Genomic DNA, 18,780 nt, shown 5'->3' on the forward strand with positions numbered 1-18,780 from the left:
TGAGTCTGCTGCCCATTTCCAGACAAGCGACCTAGGCTTTGGACAGATTCACAAGTAAACACAAAAAGCCCATTGATTAAGTCCTGCTCAGGCCTGCTTTGTAGTGATCTCCATCAGTCACTCATTTTGTTTCCAAGGAGAAAATGGTAGAGTACATGCCAAAGTTTGCCATAAGGTGTGCCTGTCATATGATGGAGTGGGGAAGTTCCCCAAGGAAAATATGGGATATTCTGGATAAATTAGTAGAAATGACAAGTCATTTCAGCAAATTGCAGATTATAAGAAAGCTGCAAAAGGGAACAAAGAGGAAAATTTTAAAAATAAATAAAAATTAAAAAGAGGAAGGGAAGGAAAGAAGGGGGGAGAGAAGGGAGGGAAGGAAGAATCATTGATTGAGGTTGGAAATAAAGTAAAAAAAAAAAAAGAAATCAATACCAATTATAAACCTGGCATGGTGGCACATGCCTGTAATCCCAGCACTCAGGAGGCTGAGGTAGGAGGATCGCTGAGAGTTTGAGACCAGCCTGGGCTACAAAGTGAGCTCAAGGCCAGCCTGAACTACATAGTGAAACCCTGTCTCAAAAAGACTAAATAAATAAATAAATACACTGCATAGCAAGACCTTGCCTCAAAAAGACAAAACAAAACAAAACAAAAACAATTATAGATTCCACTAATAAAGACTAAAAAGAAATACAATAAAAAAGAGAACTTGTTTGCTAAAGAATCTAAAACTGAATATTCTGGAATAAATCTAAGCAAATATGAAGAACTTAGTCAATGGAAGTTACAAATCTCTAATAGAACAAAAATAACATGAATAAATGGAGCATTGGGATGGAAATATTCAGTATGGTAAATGTGTATTTGCTTTGAGGTATAAAAGCTCAGGAAATCCTGGGCCAACTTAGGAGGAGGGAGGCTGCTGAGACCACCGTCTGAGGGGACCCAGACCAACTCAGGCCTGGACACCATGTCACACAGGAGCTGAGCAGGCCAAAGCTGGATGTTAGGGAACTGGAGGTATTTCCGCTGGGTAAGGAGATTGAGAGGCAAGCCTGAAGAATCAAGAAGTACCTAGACTTGCTCTACTAAGGACAAAAGTGAAGATTACAGGAAAAGAGATTTTGTCTCAAGGTAGCAACTTTCTGAAAGTCAAAAGTGCCATTGATCTAAATCAAATGAGGCTGTAAAGCGAGCAGAGTAAAGGACATTTTCACTTCTACCAGAGAGATGAGGAAAAGTCCTAGCAGACATGACTTCTCTGGAACAGGGTCAGGGACAAGAGCCCGTGGACTCCCCCTAGTCTGTGCCCAGCATAGGGCTTCTAGAGATGAGGAAAACAGGTGCAAGCAGCCAGCAGTGGGCCCTGCTCCTCTCCTAGTGAGGAAGTTACAGTGAAACTAGCAATGTCTGAAAATGACAAACAGCTCTGAACATCTGTGGGGAGAAGGATTAGGCCAGGAGCAGCAATTTCCTTCAGGAAGTACCGTCTTCTGACAGGAAACAGGGATATCTGTCAGGAAAGCAGGCATTTCTGACAGAACAGTGGTTTATGGGAGGAAAATGGATTTCTGACCAAAGACAGTTAGTTTCTTTTGGGATGTTAGTGGATTTCTGACAACAGAAAAAGGATTTCTTTTTATTATTGTTTTGAGGTACTAAGAATTGAACCACAGGCCTTTACACTGAGCTCTATCCCTGGCTCTTTTTTTATTTTGAGATAGTCTTGCTAAGTAGCTCACTCTGGGCTTGAACTTGGGAGCCTTCTTCCTCAGTCTCCCAGAATACTGGGGTTAAAGATGTGTACCACCACACTGGATCAAAGCAAGATTTCTGAGGGGAGTAATTTTTTTTAGGACAGTGATTTCTGAAAAGACAGTAATGATTTCTGACAGAACATTATTCATACCCATTACATAGGAATTCCGTTTTATAAAATGGTATGCATTTTACTGTGGTCATCCTTATTTCTTATAAATACAAGTGTCTGATGACTCAACTTTTATTTCTCACAAAGCACTTATCAGCAGGCATGGTGGAGCATGCCTGTAATCCCAGCAGGAGGATCGTCATGAGTTTGAGGCCGGCCTTAACTACACACCAAGGCCCTGTCTCAAAAAACAAAATGAAACAAAAAAACAAAGCACTTATCTTCATGTATAGAGTTTTAGAATCAAGAAAGTTTCCATTTAGTGAAGGGTTCTGTCACTATCCAACTCTCTGACACAGAGTAGTAATGAATATACATTAAAAACAAAGGGCTTGGACCTTCTTACCTCTCAAGATATCCCCTGCCAAGAAGTAAAGCTGATGAGAACCGTAACAGGCTTGGCAGGGAAACCAGAAGGAGTCTGGAAAGACATTTGTGTTTTCTCTAGTCTAGTTCCCTCCTCCTCCTGTTTATTCATTTTTAGTAATGCTAAGATGGCCTTCCAGTGGTACTAAGCAGACTTGTGGCTGAGGCTTTCAGAAATTTTAGGGTAAATCCCAAAGCAAGATAGATTCCAGCATGACCTTCCAGGATAAGCCAGTGATCTGTTACAGAGGTTTCACTTAGTGACAATTATGTGGAAGCTCTTCATTATGAATTCTAAGATAACAAGTAAAATCTTTTTTCATGCAAGTAAAAACTGTAGTAAAACTGTCGTAAATTGATGGGGCAAAGTGTCACTCCTCAGCTGATGTTGACTCATTGGTAAAAAGCCTTTGCTCTGTGTCTTTGATAGGAATCCTGTGATGACCAAGGAAGGTTCAGTGGCTGACAGCCTCCTTCCTTCATGGCCCCGCAGGGCTGCTCTCCAGCGTGGATGTTGTGGTATTGAGTGAGGTGTGCTCTCCGGCTTACGCCTTGTGCACATTCTTTGCGTGCACTCCCAGGGGTTTCCGCCAGTGTGTGTCTGACCATGGTGAGTAGAGGCAGAGCAGTGGGCGAATGCCTTTGAGTGCTGAGTGCACTTGGGAAGGAGCTACATGTTGTCACCTGTGCTCAAGGCCTTGCCATACCTGTGGCTAGGCCTCTGGGGTGAAGGCACAGTGTCGCAGGAGGGCTGAGCTCTGCCCTGAGCTTTCACCCTGCTTCAGTCTGCTGTGAACCCCAGAAGTCCACAAGATCTGCTTCCTGTCAAAACCCTTCCCACACTGCTTGCGTGTAAGATGAGGTGTCTCCTGGCCACTGAGAGTCACACTGCTTGCTCTTGTGCTGCCCTGAGGTGCAAACTACCACCTGCCTCCAAACCACCGTCCCCCAGTCTCATTTGCCCAGGGGCAAAGTGGAGTGTCCTTATGAGACCCTTTCCCTGACTTCACCTAACTGCCCTGCATTTCCAAAAGCAAGGACATGCTGGGTGTGGTCGGATATGCCTGTAATCCCAGCACTCAGGAAGCTGAGGCAGCAGGGTCATTGGGAGTTCCAGGCCAGCCTGGGCTACATAGGGAGATGATACCTCAAAAACAAAAAACAACCAAAAGCAGAGCTGCAGCCTGGAGTCCCTCAAGGGCCCCGGAATGAGGCTTCCCTGGAGCAAAGCTCCCTCCCATGAACTGACAGACACATGGCTGGCACTGTGGTCGGAAGCCAGGCGCTGTCACCTGCACAGTGCTAGGTGAGAGATCTCTTGTCACTCTCTACCGTTCCTGCCCATGCTCCTACAGGCGACTCAACTCTGGCTTAGATGCCTTAGTGACAGCAGGTGCCCACAGATCTCTAGCAGCACCTCCCAGTATGGGGTCCTCTGGCCTCCAGTCCACTTGTCCACTCCTCCTGGGTGAATGTCATGGCTACTCCTTGAAGGTCACCACACTGTGGTGCTGACCCTCCCCAGTCCACTCAGCTGCAGAGGTAGCCCCCGCCATCACTGCCCTTCCTGTTTGTGCATGGTGGGGACAGACACGCCATGCCACACACAAACAACCTCTCCACAGCGCTGGAAGTCCCTCTTCCACCTGCCATCATTGTCAAGAATAGCGACTTCCAACAGGAGGACTCCGACAGGAGTGAGGGTTTCTATTAGGAAAGACAAAGGGTAGCAGCGCAGAACAAACAAAAACAACAGGAAGGAATCAGAGTCTGCCGGGAAATAGCTGCTTGGGTGTGGAGGGAGGAAGGTGGGGTCCGGGAGGCTCATGCTGGGCAGGATCTTGGTCCCATATCTCACTGAGTGAGGTGTGGGGAGGATCTACTTAATAGGGGAGAGGATACGTAACCAGGAAACACATCCCCTGGCTGGAGCGTTGGGGTAACTAGTCCTTGCTCCATTCCCCAAATCCAGAAGAAAACAGCACCTTGGTTTTCATTCAGGAAATTCTGATGGAAACTTTTGCCCTCTTACTTCATTGTGCACTCTTAGTGATGTAGGCAGGAGAGGAGAGAAGTGATCTCCAAAGCTGTATTGCAGAAGTTATTCAGTCCCAGCATGCTTAAGGACAAATTAGCACTGTGGAGGAAAGGAAAACAAACTAGGGAAGGGGGGCGGTGTCAGGAAGGACACTCTGACAGAAATGGCACGCTTGTGAGACCCTGATCAGCAGGAATAGTGGTTTTCCCTTTGCGGCAGGCTCCCAGTAGCTGCACCCGGGAGCTCAGGGCAAGGCTGGGCGCACCAGAGCCCTTTTCCTGCAGGTGGCTAGGCTGCCTGTGAACAAGGGCCCAGCAGCGCAAGTGAGACAGGAACAGTTCCTTCAGACCGCGCTCCCACTGACCCCCGCTTGGGCACCACATCTACCATGTGACTGGATTCCTGCCACCACATCCACCATGTGACTGGATTCCTGTGGGCACCAGGCACTGTGAGAATGTTAATTGTGCAGAACAGCTGCAGCAACCCCAGCCAGGAGATGCAAGGCTCCGTGCAGCTCTTAACACTTAGCCTTGCATATACACACACACCACACATGCACACACGCACACACGCACATAAGGCCTCCTTCAGAGGGCCCCCCACACTCACCGGCCAAGCCCACTCCTTGCCTCTGTGGGGGTGCCTACCACTTTCTCCCTGCGGACCCAGAGAACATGGTCTTTTCTTTCCATCCACCACCTCTGATCCTTCCTCCTGGGGTCCCCCGCAGCCCTGATTGGATTCAGAGGAGGATAAAGTAGTCCCCAGCTTTTCCCTGCTTAACAAATGACCGTGCCTGGTCCTCGAGCCATCTTATCACTGCCAGTGCAAATTGGGAAATGGTCATGGTGTAATAAACATCACAGATGAGAAGCACATCTGAGATTTTCTTAACTTTCAGAAACCACATTTCTGAAGAGAGTGATATTTTGTTTTTCCTCAGACAAGCTTGCATGGCCGACTTGGCCATGTTTTAAGAACCAATAGATGAGACTTTCCTGGCAAAGCCCATTCCTTTGTTCTCATCGGAAGACGTGGGTTTGAGTCTGTCACGCCAGCAGTGATTTGAATTTTTGGGGTTGTTTTGTATTATTTTGGATTTTTGTGTCTCACTAAGTTGCCCAATCTGGTCTTGAAACTCATGATCCTCCTGCCTCAACCTCCTAAGGGTCGGGCTTATAGGTGTGCACCACCTCTCCCAGCTGCAGTTCTTATCCCTTAATTGTAGATCATGGGTCATCTACAACTTCCCAGGGGCAACAGTGGTGTGAACTAGGAAGCCAAGAAGAGCCTCTGAGTCAGCCCCTTTCTATGAATACTAATAAGGCCTTGGTAGTTGCTTCACCCCCTCCCCCTCCCAGTAACGGGGATTGAACCCAGGGCCTTTACCTGAGCTACATCCCCAGACATTTCCATTAATTTATTTATTTAATTTTATTTAGTTATTTATTTAATTTTGAGAGAGTCTCCCTAAATTGCCTTGGCTGAACTTGCAATCCTTCTGGCTCCGCCTCCCAGAATGCTGAGACTGTGGGCATTGGCCATCACACCCAGCTTTGCTTGGCATCTCTTAACTGTATTTACCTCATCTGTAAAGTGGGGATAAAAAGGTCCACTTCAAGTGGTTGTTGAGATGAGATAATACAGGTAAAGTACAGAGGTCCTTTGGAGTTTGCGAGGACTGGTTCCAGGAGTCTGCCCAGAACACCAAGGCCCACAGATATGATGGTGGCATGTTTGTAGTGACATATATACATGTTCCTCTATACTTTAGATCATCTCTCGATGACTTACAATACCTAATACAATGTGAAAGCTATCTAAGTATACTGCATTATTTAGGGAATAATGACAAGAAAAGTCTGCATGTTCAGTATGTGGCATACTAAAAATACAATGAATGCATGAATTTAAAAAATTTATTACAGTAAAAGACACATTGCCATTAATCCTCCTTCCTGAGGATCTTTAGTTGCACTCTCACGGCTGCCTCAATGTCCTCAGTTGATTCAAAATGTTTCCCTTTCATAGTCATTTTGACTTTGAGGAAGAGCCAGAAGTTACACGGTACCAGACCCAGTGAATGTCTTTCAGAAATGCTTCAGAAAGTGGCAAGAATATGGGGCAAGTGTGTTCAAAGAGGGAGGATTTTGAGGGGGATTCACAGCAATGTATCTTTTACTCTATTACATTTTTAAAAAGTTTTAAATATTCACCATAATATATTTTGACCACAGCTGGTACAGACACAATTTTTTTAAATGACTATTTTCATCCCACAGTTGGTTGAAGCCAAGAATGTAGAACACATGGATACAGAGGGCCAGTTGCACCCAGCACCCAGTAGGCGAAGTGAATGTGGGGCCCTTACTTCTGCAGAGAAAGCAGCAGCCTTGGGAGCAGGGTGCGGCTAGGATGGTGGTACAGCCTGTATCTACCTCCAAAGCACTGCCTCGAGCCTGAGTGGAAGCTGAAGGCACTGTCACTGCTTTGCAGTCTCTGCCGAGTGCCCAGGGTGGGTCTTTTGTGCACAAAGACCCCATAACTGTAAATAGCAGCAGCTGTCAGGCATTTGTGGCAGCATCCGGCACGCCCCGCTAAGGAAGGAATGCATGGTGCTTCTAGAGCCCTTCTCTGAGTGGGACCAGCCCAGCACCCCAAGCTGCCATGTGCCTCAACAGTAGCATCAAAGGAAGTGTCTTCCTGGGCAGGGCAGCCTCAGGGGTCACCCTTTTCTGTCTTCACTTCTGTGCCATGTAGTTAATAAGACACATGCAGGGGTGCAGCTCCAAACCTAGATGCATGGCTGCCCTCTCACCAGACCCATGGCACCTGGACCATGCTGACCAGAAGGTGGCGTTCCAGAAATCACAGAGCCAAGCTACACACAAAGGTTCAGCTGCGCGCCTGGAAAACCATATTTCCTTTCCCAAAGACTAGAAAAAACCTAAGCTTGACAAGTAGGAAGAGTGAGCCCAGATAGAAGGGGTGAAGACACCTGAGTCCACTCAATGTGTGGGGTGCTCAGGGGCAGGCAGTAGAAAATGGTGGTCCTGGGGGCTGAGAGCAGGGATGAGGCTTCTCCAGGAGGGGAGGGTGTCTAAACTTCTCTTCATGGAGCCAGGACCCTATGAGGCTGGCGGTGGGGGCTGAGTGTGGTGGGAATGTTCTCCTCAGTTGGAAGGATTCCAGTAAGGATCCTATAGCAAAAGCTGGAATCATTTATGCAAGACACGAAAACAAAACAAAAACCTTACATTCATTAGCACAAAACTGAGTTTCTCAGGTGACAGTAACATTCTTTTGCACTATTTTTAGGAGGAATTGTGTGACCATTTTTCATGCTATGTCAACTTGAGTGGATTAAGAAATGCCCAGGGAATTAGCCAAGGACACTTCTGTCTGTATCTGGTGGGTCATTTAGGGTGGTTGTGGGTACTGTATCTTGTACTTGGCCTCTTCCTCTTTGACACTGTTCCCTGACCTGCTTCCTGGCCACCAAAAACCGAGCAGCTTTGCTCCTCCTGGCCCTTTTGCCATGACGGTCCTGCCTTTTGAGCCAGCTGAACATGGACTGAAACCTCTGAAATCAGAAGCCAGATAAACCTCTTTTCCTTTAGGCAGTGAGTGTCAGGTATTTTGTCTCTGCAACAAGAAAGATAACTAATACAAAGAGGTAAGTAATATGAAATTAAAAACAAAATCAAGGATTTCTTTTTTAAAACAACAAAATACCGGGGCTGGGGATTTAGCTCAGCGGCAAAAGCGCCTGCCTGGCAAGCACAAGGTCGTGAGTTCGGTTCCCGGTACCGGAGAAAAACCAAAAAAAAAACAACAAATAAAACAACAAAATACCAACAGCTTCCAGGGACTCCCCTGGAGCCCACAGATGGCCAGGGTGGCCCACCCTATTACACATTTGCAATAGGAGCAGCTGGTGATCAGGATGACCCTTGAATCACTAGGCCGCCAGCGGAAATATCTATTCACTCTGCTGTCAAACATCTATTTCCTCTGCATTACAGTGAAGAGGAGCCTGACCATATTTCTAAATAAACCACAAGCTCCTTGAAATTGATTTTTCAAGAATTCTAATATTCTCTGGACAAAGGTGACACTGTATATAAACTTAATGTATTGAGAGGAGCCTCAGGTGACTGCATCCTATGAAAACCTAATGGAAATGGATCATGGGAATGGTTCCAATTGGGGGGTAGGGGAGGGGGTGCGGGTGGCAGGATTCCCTCCAAAGCATATTCTGCAGTGTCTGGAGACACTTTTGGTTGTCACTGTTGGGGTAGGGGTGGATGCTTCAGACATCTGGTAGGTATAGGCCCAGGGGTGCTCCTCAACGTCCCACATTGCACAAAACAACCCTCCACAAGAAGGAATTGTCTGACACAAAATGTCAATAGCCAATAGTTGAGAAACTGTGTGTCCTGGACATGCAAAATGAAGTGGACTGCTAGTCAGGTGGCTGTCCCAAAGGGACTCACAGCCTCAGGGCCAAGTCAGAGCCGTCCTCCAGTCTGCTGGTGTCTCTGTAAAGCTCTTAGGAGGGTTGTAGGAACTAAAGCCAGACATCCATCTGCAATAAAATCCAACTACCAGGTGTCTGGCTGCTCTGTGCAGCTGGTGGGCCATGTGCCGGTGCACCCAGGACCACAGTGCCTGAGACTGAGTCCCCAGCAAGGTGCATGTCTTCTTCGGGTACTGCCTGCACTCGCCTGCCTACCGCTACGTCTTTAGGGTTCCACTGAGCCAGGCCTTGTGGTAAGCAACATCTTCTTTCTGTGGATGTGTCTTTGTCATCAGCAGTTCTGCCGGTGACCCAAGGCCAGTGTCCTTAAGGTGATTTTATCCTTGGCTCAGTGCAAGGCTCTGGATTTGATCTCGAGTATAATAATAGCCTTTTGTCAATATGCTTTCTCAACAAATACTAAAAGTATGCACATTAGTATGTGGGAGTGTATCTGAGAACTATTTTGATGATTAAAAAACAGGAAGATTTGCACTGACAAAAGTAGGGAACCACTGGTTTGCTTCCCCAAACCTCCATGTGACAAACTGTGGGGACCGTCCCTACACGTGCATGCTTCACAGTTTTGAAGTGTTTTCACTCCATCATCTCTGGCTCCACCAACCTCAGGTGAGGAAGAGAAGCAAGGTTTCCACTTCTAGTTTTTGGGTGGTGACAGGGCTTGGGGCCTCATCTGCCTCCGGATCTATAGCCAGCAGTGGTGGGTCCTGGTCCCCTTCCTCTGACTGGGAATGCCCTGCCCCTGCATGGGTTATGGATGCCCCGTGGTCTCTGAGCCCCTGGATAACAAGTAACTAGAGGATGCTGAGGCCCAGGAAGTTCTTAAGAACTCTGAAGAAGCAGTCATTGCACACTCCTGAGTCCCAGTTAGCCCATGAGAATTCCACCAAGGGGGAGAAATAGAAAGTAATGAATAGGCTAATGTTCCATTGTCACAGAAACCTATGCTTACGTGGGTTCATATTTAGTTCAATTTCCTGGAATTTCCCTTCGAGGATTCCAGGTAAGGTTGAATTTCTAAGTATGAAAAGGTAAAAAATAAAACTAAACCAGGTTAGATATTTCTGGATTATTTTACCTTTGGCATTTTTTTGTTTTGTTTTGTTTTTTTCTCCAGTATCAGGAACCGAACTCACGACCTTGCACTTGCCAGGCAGGTGCTTTGCCACTGAGATAAATCCCCAGCCCTACCTTTGGCATTGTATTAGCCAAAATCTGTGAGTTCCACTAATATCATCAAAGCAAGAACTCTGTAGAACAAATGAATTTTTTTTGTTGTTACTTCTTTTTTTTTCAGAAGCTAACCATTCACTCATTCATGAATTCAGCACTAAATATAAAGCATTGTGCTAAGCTTATGAACAAAAAATTCCACTGAACACAAACCGGAATGGCTGACCTTTATAAAGAAATCAACCACTGAAGAAAGTCATTGCGCTGGGTTTATTCTGACTTATGCTTAAAACCACTTTTGTTGATAAGTTAAGGATTCTTCTATCGGAATGGAAAATATGCAGAATAAGGTGTCTTGCTAGTGAGTCAGAAATTCTCTGAATTCCAAGCAGGCCCTCCAATGGCTGTAGTGTTTACAGAAAACTAGTAATGGAATACTTTACCTTTAGTTCTTTGTGATGAGAATCTAAAATCTCATTTTAGAAACTTCAAAACAAGTTCCAGTGCAGCTATCTCAAGGGCAAGAAAAAATATTTGTCAGATATAATCTAGAGTCTGGTATTGGTTGTTACTCACTGAGGGACTTTCTCAAAAAAATTTTTATGGGGTACAATTCCATTATTCACACCGTATCTTTTCAGTTCATCAAAAAGTAACTACATTTTATTTGAAAGGGAGAGAGATGGGATTGATTTGGCAAATGGAAACTAAGGAAATATTTCTGGATGGGTATTTTGACTTTCACTGTTGCGTGGAAGATGACAAAATGAGACAGGAAATTACAGAAGTCTGTGACACGAAGGAGGAAATTACTTGCAAAGGGCTCTCAGACAAAGCAAGGGGCCTGCGGATCTGTTCTGTTTCTGAACCTTGCTGCTTGCACCTTTACCAGGTGTCAGGCCCTGAGCAGGCAGCGGGCCCTGAGAGGCTTTCGAGATGCTTAAGGGCCACTTGGGGGAGACTCAGTCAATCAGCTAGACGGTGCCAACCCAGCGGGCTCAGGTCTCCAGTGGGTCAGGAGTTGGCAAGCACGGGATAGGCGCTGGCCAGGGTGTTGGGATGCTGCCTAGACCTGAAGACTGGAGTCTCTGGACAGTGCCTCTCAGGACTGATGGTGCACAGCGCCTTTGAAAATAAAAAAGTACAGAATCGCAAGAGTGTGATAAGACATCCACTACGAGAAAAACAGCACATGAGCCGGTTATTGAATCTTCTAGTTTCTTCATTCCACTGCACTTAGAGGGAGGACACAGGCAGACGCCGTGGCTCCAGGAGCTCTCCCCCGCCCTGCCCCCAGGTCCCCCAGGTTTGTGTGGGTTGTTAGGGGGGGTCCCTGGGGACACCCACTCTTCCCATTAGCAGAGAACCAGGCTGGGCACGCACCACGGCTCCACTAATATTTGCTCTATTGGATCACAAAGCTGAGTAATCGCCATTTAAGATGCAAGTAATGGTAAGTGCATTCATCTGAGCTTTTGTTCATTTGTACAGCAATTAATTTGTGCTTAAATTAACAATAAAAATGGTTATGTGATCCAATAAAGTAGAAATGCTAGCAGGGAAAAATAATCTTGTCTGTTTCACTCTACCACCCCTGGCCAATCACCCTTCCCCTCCCACTGTTGTTTGTCTCTCTGGAAAAGATTATTTTCAGGCAGGCAGAGTGGGAACTGGGTGTGCGAGCTGGCCCCTGTTGGGGTCCCGCCTCTGAAGCTGAGGACAGGAAAAAGATTTGTGTGATGTGCTACACTATTGACCTGAAATGGTTCTGTAGGTCACTACCACAGTGCACTCCAAAGGAAGGCCAGGAAGCAGGCTCTCTGGAGCTGTGAAGGCAGAGATAGACCTGAACTACCCCAGAAGATCTCAGCAAAGGATTGGCAAACCGGGGCTCTCGGGCAGCATATGGCTAACAGACACGTTTTGCTTGGCATGAAAGGGTTTTACGTCTTTGGATTCATTTCTAATGCTTATAAATTAGGATATGCCACATGAATATTCAGTTTTCCAATTCTCTTGAAGAGTTGGGAGACTGCTGGCACTGCGCTGACATTCCTGCCTGACAATTCCCGGGAGCTAAAGGGTCACAATGCCCTTCGGTCAGGCAGTGCTTCCCTGTTCACTGCAATCCCTAACACTCTCTATTGTCCTCTACACTGCTGCCTCTCGACATTAACCTGCCTGGCTCGGATTTCAGGCTCTGACCCATTTTTTAGCATCTGCCTGGTCCCTTACAGGAGTAACCTGTTTGGGTTGGTGCTTACATTAGCTCTACTTTTCATTTCCTGGAACATTCTGCGTTTTTAGAGTTTGAATATCTCAGGCATCGAAGTTGCCCCCTTAACAAAGGCCTTACCCCTGGTTTTGGCATTGAACCTATTGCTGTAGAGCCACAGACCCATCCAGAGTTATGTTACTTGGAGAGTGGCTTATCTACCTGCCCCTTTTGCAAATGAAAGCTCAGAGAGGCCAAGTCAAGTTCAAGGTCATACTGTGACTTAAATCTAGACCAAGACTAGAACCAGTTATAGTACTTTTCCTACTATCTCTCAGCCTTTCCTGGAGTGCTCTTTCATGGTACTGCCTGCCCTGGAGCAAGAATACACTTCTATAAGTCACTGCGATCTTCTTGCTTTGGGAAAGTCTGAACAGTGCGTGCCGGCTGGGCACAACTCTCAGCTCTCCGAGATAGCCCCTGGTGACAAGATGTGATGTCCAAAGCTTTCTTTCCAGTTCAGTCTGTCGACTTCTGGAATCCTTGAACTGGGAGTGAGACCAACTGGGCTCTAGTCTGGCTCTGCCTCTGACCAGCTGTGTGACCTTGGGCAAGTTTTCCCACTTGCCTCTCTGCGTCAGAATTTCCTGAGCGTAAGATTGGAATGCTTGCCTCACAGGTTGTTGTGATGACCGTGATGGTAGAACATAACCAACATGAAAGTTCTCGGAAAAATGTAAAAAATTTGATGAGACTGAGTTCCTATTTTGAGCTAGTGAGACAGGAGAGATGTGCAGAATCCCTTCTTTTTACAGGAGCAGCAAATGGAGCTCCAGGGACAGGCTCAGCCACAACCATCAAGAGGCAGAGTTCAGATCAGCAGTCTCCTGTCCTCCCTGCTACAGCCACTGCTAAAATCACAGTTCTCTAGCTGGACATGGTGGTGCACACGGGTGACGCCAGCACTCAAGAGGCTGAGGCAGGAAGATTGCCTGAAGTTCAGCAACACTCATAGTGAGCTCAAGATAAGTCTGGACTACATAGCAAGACTCTATTTCAAAAAAAAAAGAAAAGAAAAAGAAATCACAGGTCTTAGTTAAAAGAAGGAAGACCCTGCTATCAACCTCAGGCTGAGATTCAGGATAGCACCAAGACCCCCAGAAAAAGAGCCCCCTGCTTGCCAGTGGCAGGCTCCCAGCCCATGAGCACGGGCTCAGGAGGTATGATACGTGCAAATGAACACTGTTTGTGCAAACTTGTGAGACTTGCCAGCTCTCAGTTTAACTAGATTTCTGTAGTGACATCCAGGCATGTTCTGCATTAAATTAGAGCTGGTAATTTCAGAGGCAAACAGCTCTGAAATGGCATGAAAGACAAAAATCTGTTCCTTGAAAAATGACACCATATGTGCCTGCGTTGCTGCAAGTTAGGGTAAAAGGCTTTGCCTCCCTTTGTTACTCATCAAGCCGCCAATGTTAATGTCAGATTTGCAACAGAACCATCTACTAATGGAACTCAAATTAGCTCTAAAATTAGCTCTTAACAAGAAACTGGAGGCTAGCTCAAGGCAAGCAGATTTCTCTGACTGTGAGAGACGCGAGGCACTTTAGCAAAGCAGCCGCATATTGATATTCTCAAGCCTCAAAAAAGATCCCTCTTCGCTCTGAATTGCCCAAGAAGAATGGTGCCCAACCTACCGTCTGTCTGGGCAAAAGGAGCCAGCGGCTGGCCTGCAGGTCTAAGAAAACTCCCTCCGAACAAAGAAGCTACCGAGATCTTGGAGAGTGGGGGGGGGAGAGGGAGGGACTCAGGGGTCAGAGCTGGGTGGGGGACTGGGTCCTGGGAGTGGCAGTGCTCTGTTATCACTGTTGAGCTAACAGCTTTACGAGCCTCAGAGATTCAGAAAAATCAGATATGGAAACTATGTAATGGATAAATAATGTTTAGCAGCTGAAACTGATCATTAAATTCTCTTCCACCCTCCTTAAAAATTATGGGCTGAAATGTTTCTAGAGAGTATCCTACTCGTGGTGACATTCCCCATATACTCATAGAACGGAAGAGCCACTCACAGGGCTCCGACCAGCCAGGTTTTGGCTGCTATGGTTCTGTGGACCGTCCCTCAGGGACCCAGGTGGGAATGTGATGGTCAGGCTATGTTCTGAAGGCCACTTTGCTTTTTGTTGTTTACTCCAGGGTTTGGGGACCAACACAGGGGTGAAAGGGGAGGGCAGGAGGTAGGATGGTGATCAGAACCACTGAACTTACCCAAGGAAACAACAAAGGGATGAAGGAAAACAAGGTAAAGATGAAGCTGAGGAGTAGCAGGAAGATGGCACCGACCTGAGAAAGTGCGGGGGCTGCAGATGCAGGAGGAGTGAGGTACCAGGGAAGGCTGCCCAGGAGGTGACATCTGAAGAGGGCCTGGAAGTATGACAGGGACTCAGAGGTGGGGGGCCTGCATATGCCCAGGGAGGAGCTAAAATTTGGGCATCTCTGCTGTCATTTTGTATCTCTCTCCTTTATTACCTGGAAACTGGATCAGATCCTCACTTCACTCTGCATGGAGGCATGTTAATCACTTCAGGAGAGTCAGCCTAAAAACTGGTCATATGAGATTTTTCAGCCCCACCTTTGCCTACCCTATCTCGTCCCCCTTTAAGCTGAGGACACCAAGATCGGAGTAACTAAGGCACTGTCATGAGTTGCAGGGTTTTATAACACTTGCTGGCTTTTATAGCATCCTGTTCAAGACCCCCCTGGAGCAGAGCCAAGAGATCACCAGTCATTGTCTGAAACTGCATCAGCACTGATTCCAGGAAAGGCAGAGCCTTGAACTGATGGCCCCAGGTGAGGCTGCGCCCCTGAGCAGAAGCAGTCACCCGATGCAGGACCTGAGGTTGCCTCCTAAGTGGGAGTGGGCATCTCATGGGAACTTATTGTCGCCTTGCCCCCAAACTACAAGGACTTCTCCAGAGCCACCCCGCAGAAGCAGACCCAGTCCTGAGGTGGTGACAAAGCATAAGGAGAAAGGACTGTGCAGCGCTAGCTAGAGCATCATCCCCGCAAATCACCGTCTCCCTGTGGACAGGCGGAAGGGGGTGTGGCGGGGGGTACCAGGAGACAATGCACACCACTCTTGGGTTTATTTTATTGCTCCCAACCACCTGCAGCTCCATCTCTTGCTTTCCTGTGCAAAGCAGACTGGGCTGACCTCCTAGGGCCACATCTGCATTATCTGCTTGTCTCTCTTTTTCTCTTTTTCTTTCTTTTCCTTCCTTCCTTCCTTCCTTCCTTCCTTCCTTCCTTCCTTCCTTCCTTCCTTCCTTCCTTTTTCTCTCTTTCTCATTCTCTTTCTTCCTGACGGGTTCTTATTATGTAGTTCAGCTAGCCTTCAACCCATGTAGTCCAGGCTGGCCTTCAACTCACAGCAATACTCCTGCCTCAGCCTCCCACAGTGCTGAAATTACAGGCCAGCATCACCATGCCCAGCTGCATCTGCATTTTCTGCCCCTTCATCTGGGCTAAGGAGAGGAGAGGGTGATGGTTATACGCTCAGCAGGAGGAAGTCTGGAGAAGCTCCTAATCTCTAAAAGAAAAAAAAAAATCTAACTTTTAAAGTTCAATTTTGCCATGCTGGTTAATTACAAGATCACAGCTTCAAAAAATTCCCTACCTCGGGCTGGGGATATAGCTCAGTGGCACAAGCACCTGCCTAGTAAGCACAAGGTCCTGAGTTTAATTCCCAGTACCAAAAAAAAAAAAAAAATCCCTACCTTGCCACCTATGCAAACCCTTCAGCTGGGCAAACCCCCTACTCTTGCCTTTATTCCCCTTTTCTACAGAAACTCAAAGTTTCTGTCAGCCCCTTAAAGGACAACCCTTGAACCTCTGGGTTACCACTGCTGGTCTCCCTGACAGGAATTTTGGAACGTGTGGCTGAGCCTGGTCTGTGGGCACCCTGGGAGCCAGCGCTTTTGCCCCCAATCCCCAGGAACAGAATGCTGGGTGGGAATAAGGCCGGAATCTGGGGGAGAAACAGCATGTGGATGAATGTGAGGCACTCCATCCTGACCAGCACCCAAAGCCAGCTGCTCCGCTGTGCACCCTCTCACCCAGGAGAAAGGAGCTGCTGAGGAAGTGCTCTGGGGCTGCAGATGCAGGAGGGGTATGAGTGAAGGCTGCACAGAAGGTGACATCTGAAGAGGGCCAGTTTTCAGCCATTTTTTTGCTCCCTCCTGCATCTGGGTGTGAGGCTATGACAAAGGATACGGTGATGGTGGGGACCCGGAAAACTGAGGTTGCTCAGGAGGAAGAAACGGGAACAGAGCCAGCCTGCCAAGCCCTGCCAGGGTGATATTAGAGTGGGGGTAAGAGCAGAGGTCACCCCAGAACCAGGGAGACATGGCCAACCTCAGACACACAGTTGGATCAGGCAGCACGCAATACTTTCCCTGCCACTTCTCATACAAGGGACAAGGGCCAGCCGGAGGGTGCGGGCTGACGGTCCCCTCCAGATGACAGAGGCCACTGTACTAGAGCTGTCAGACTCTTGGGTGGGTCAGGACCCAGGCTGCCAATGTGGGATGGTTCTTCTCACCTTCCTTCAGCCCTGGGCTTTCCTCTGGACAGCTAAGCCCCTCGGCTAGGGGTAAGGAGGAAAAGACTAAATCAGTTTCCTGACTGCTCTGTTACTAATTATATTTTCCAACAAATTATTTTTTATAAAAAGTTTGGATATATTTGGCTGTGTAGTTTGACACACACAAAATGACAATTTTTTTAAAGTTTTGTATGGCATATGTGAAGAGTTTCTAGGAATACCATGGGAAGCAATTCAGTGCCAGGTTGTCTTGGACAGTTGCTGACAATAGTCCTACCACTTGTTAAGATACACTCAGAACTGGCTGCGTTGTCACATGCCCATAATCCCAGGGAGGCTGAGACAGAGGGACTGCAAGTTTGAGTTCGGTCTGGGCAACGTAACAACTTAGCAACATCCTGTCTCAAAGTCAAAAACTAAAAACTGGCTGAGGATATAGTTCAGTGTGAAGGCCCTGTATCTGGGAATTAAAAGAAAAACATCCACGCAGGTGCACTGACCAGCACGGGAAGCTCTGGGACGGGCGTGGTCAGCCCGTGTAGCTTCTGCACACATCCACATAATTTACCTGCCAGCCCAGATGTTGAAGGCGTTGCCAGCCTTCTGCCTATATTGACCTGGGCCCTGTAGCCAGGCAGAAAGCTCATAACTCAGCTTTGATTAGACGTGGCTTTTTGTTCACTCAAGAAATTTGTCTTTATAAAAAACACGAAGAAATAGTATCACAAAGATTAATGTTCCTCTAACCAGTGAAGAATACATTTGTAGATCAAAACACAGAAAAGCCTCTTAGCTGCAAACAGTGGAAACTCCTTTTAAAAGGAAGCTTCCCCTCCCTCTTCTCTTTGATATGGTGGATTGAACCCAGGACTTTTGGGCTAAGTTACATCCTCAGCCCTTTTTACATTTTTTATTTTAAGATGAGTCTCACTAAATCGCCCAGGCTGGGCTTGAACTTGTGATCCTCCTACTTCACACGTGCTAGGGTTACAGGCTTGTGACACCATGCCCTGGGAACCTTCATTTTTTAAGATCATAGAAGCAGCAGCAAAATCTGTAGAGACAGAGATTCACCCGCTTCCTGGCCCTGCAGGTGGGTTCTCTTGAGACTTATTACTGGACTCCCTGGATGAACATATTCCCAAACCCAAACTGTGTCTTTTAGGAAGAGCACCACATCTTATTGGTGTGAAAAATCAAAATAAAGCAAGAAATACCATTTAAAATGAAGCACAAAATCGCTTCTCGGCCTTTTGGCTAAGATCAAGTGTAGAATCTGTTCTTATCAGTTTAAAATGAAGCACGTTGATAATTTCTTCACATGCTGTTTTGAAATCTCTATTTAGTAACACTGAATAGTAAAGGGTCTGTAGGCTATTATAGGGATTTAGGAATTGAATATGTTCATACTGTTCTTTTTCTCCTAAATGAAAATAGTGATACAAGAATCTATAGAGAAGTCTGCAGTCATCACCCACTAGTATTTCAAGATCATGAATTTGCTTTCTACCAACCCCCAGGAAGTATTAAAAACTGCACTTCTGTTAGGCAGGGCCGCAAACAGCTGTAATCCAAGCTACTATTCAGAGGTTGAGGCCGGCCGATCGCAAGTCTGAGGCCAGCCTGGGCAATTTAACAAAACTTAACTGCCTCAAAAATATATATTTAAGAAAGAGTTGAGGATGTAGCTCAGCATTTCCTGTAATCTCTACTGGGAAGGGTAGAGATTGAGGTAGATTATTAGATTAGTTAGGGTAGAGGGAGGTAGATTATTAATTAGTTATTATATTTTAGAAAATATTTTTAAAAGATTCCATTGCTCACTCAGTACCTCCTATCCCTTGGTAATGAGAATAACTAAAATGCCATGACACAAACTCTCAGCCTGTTCATGAAGAAAAATTGGTGT

General features: G+C 46.7%; 1 protein-coding gene across 1 annotated transcript; it reads left to right on the forward strand.

The window, feature by feature from the left end:
* Positions 1-15,108: 15,108 nt before the first annotated feature.
* On the forward strand, positions 15,109-18,487 carry LOC102024806 (uncharacterized protein C3orf14 homolog). The gene is given in 4 exon segments (XM_013513335.1): positions 15,109-15,118; positions 17,502-17,666; positions 17,980-18,077; positions 18,392-18,487. Coding segments are annotated over 4 exon segments (369 nt in total).
* Positions 18,488-18,780: the final 293 nt, after the last annotated feature.

This window comes from Chinchilla lanigera, unplaced genomic scaffold (assembly GCF_000276665.1).
Source record: "Chinchilla lanigera isolate Chin_1 unplaced genomic scaffold, ChiLan1.0 scaffold00019, whole genome shotgun sequence".
NCBI classification, from domain to species: domain Eukaryota; kingdom Metazoa; phylum Chordata; class Mammalia; order Rodentia; family Chinchillidae; genus Chinchilla; species Chinchilla lanigera.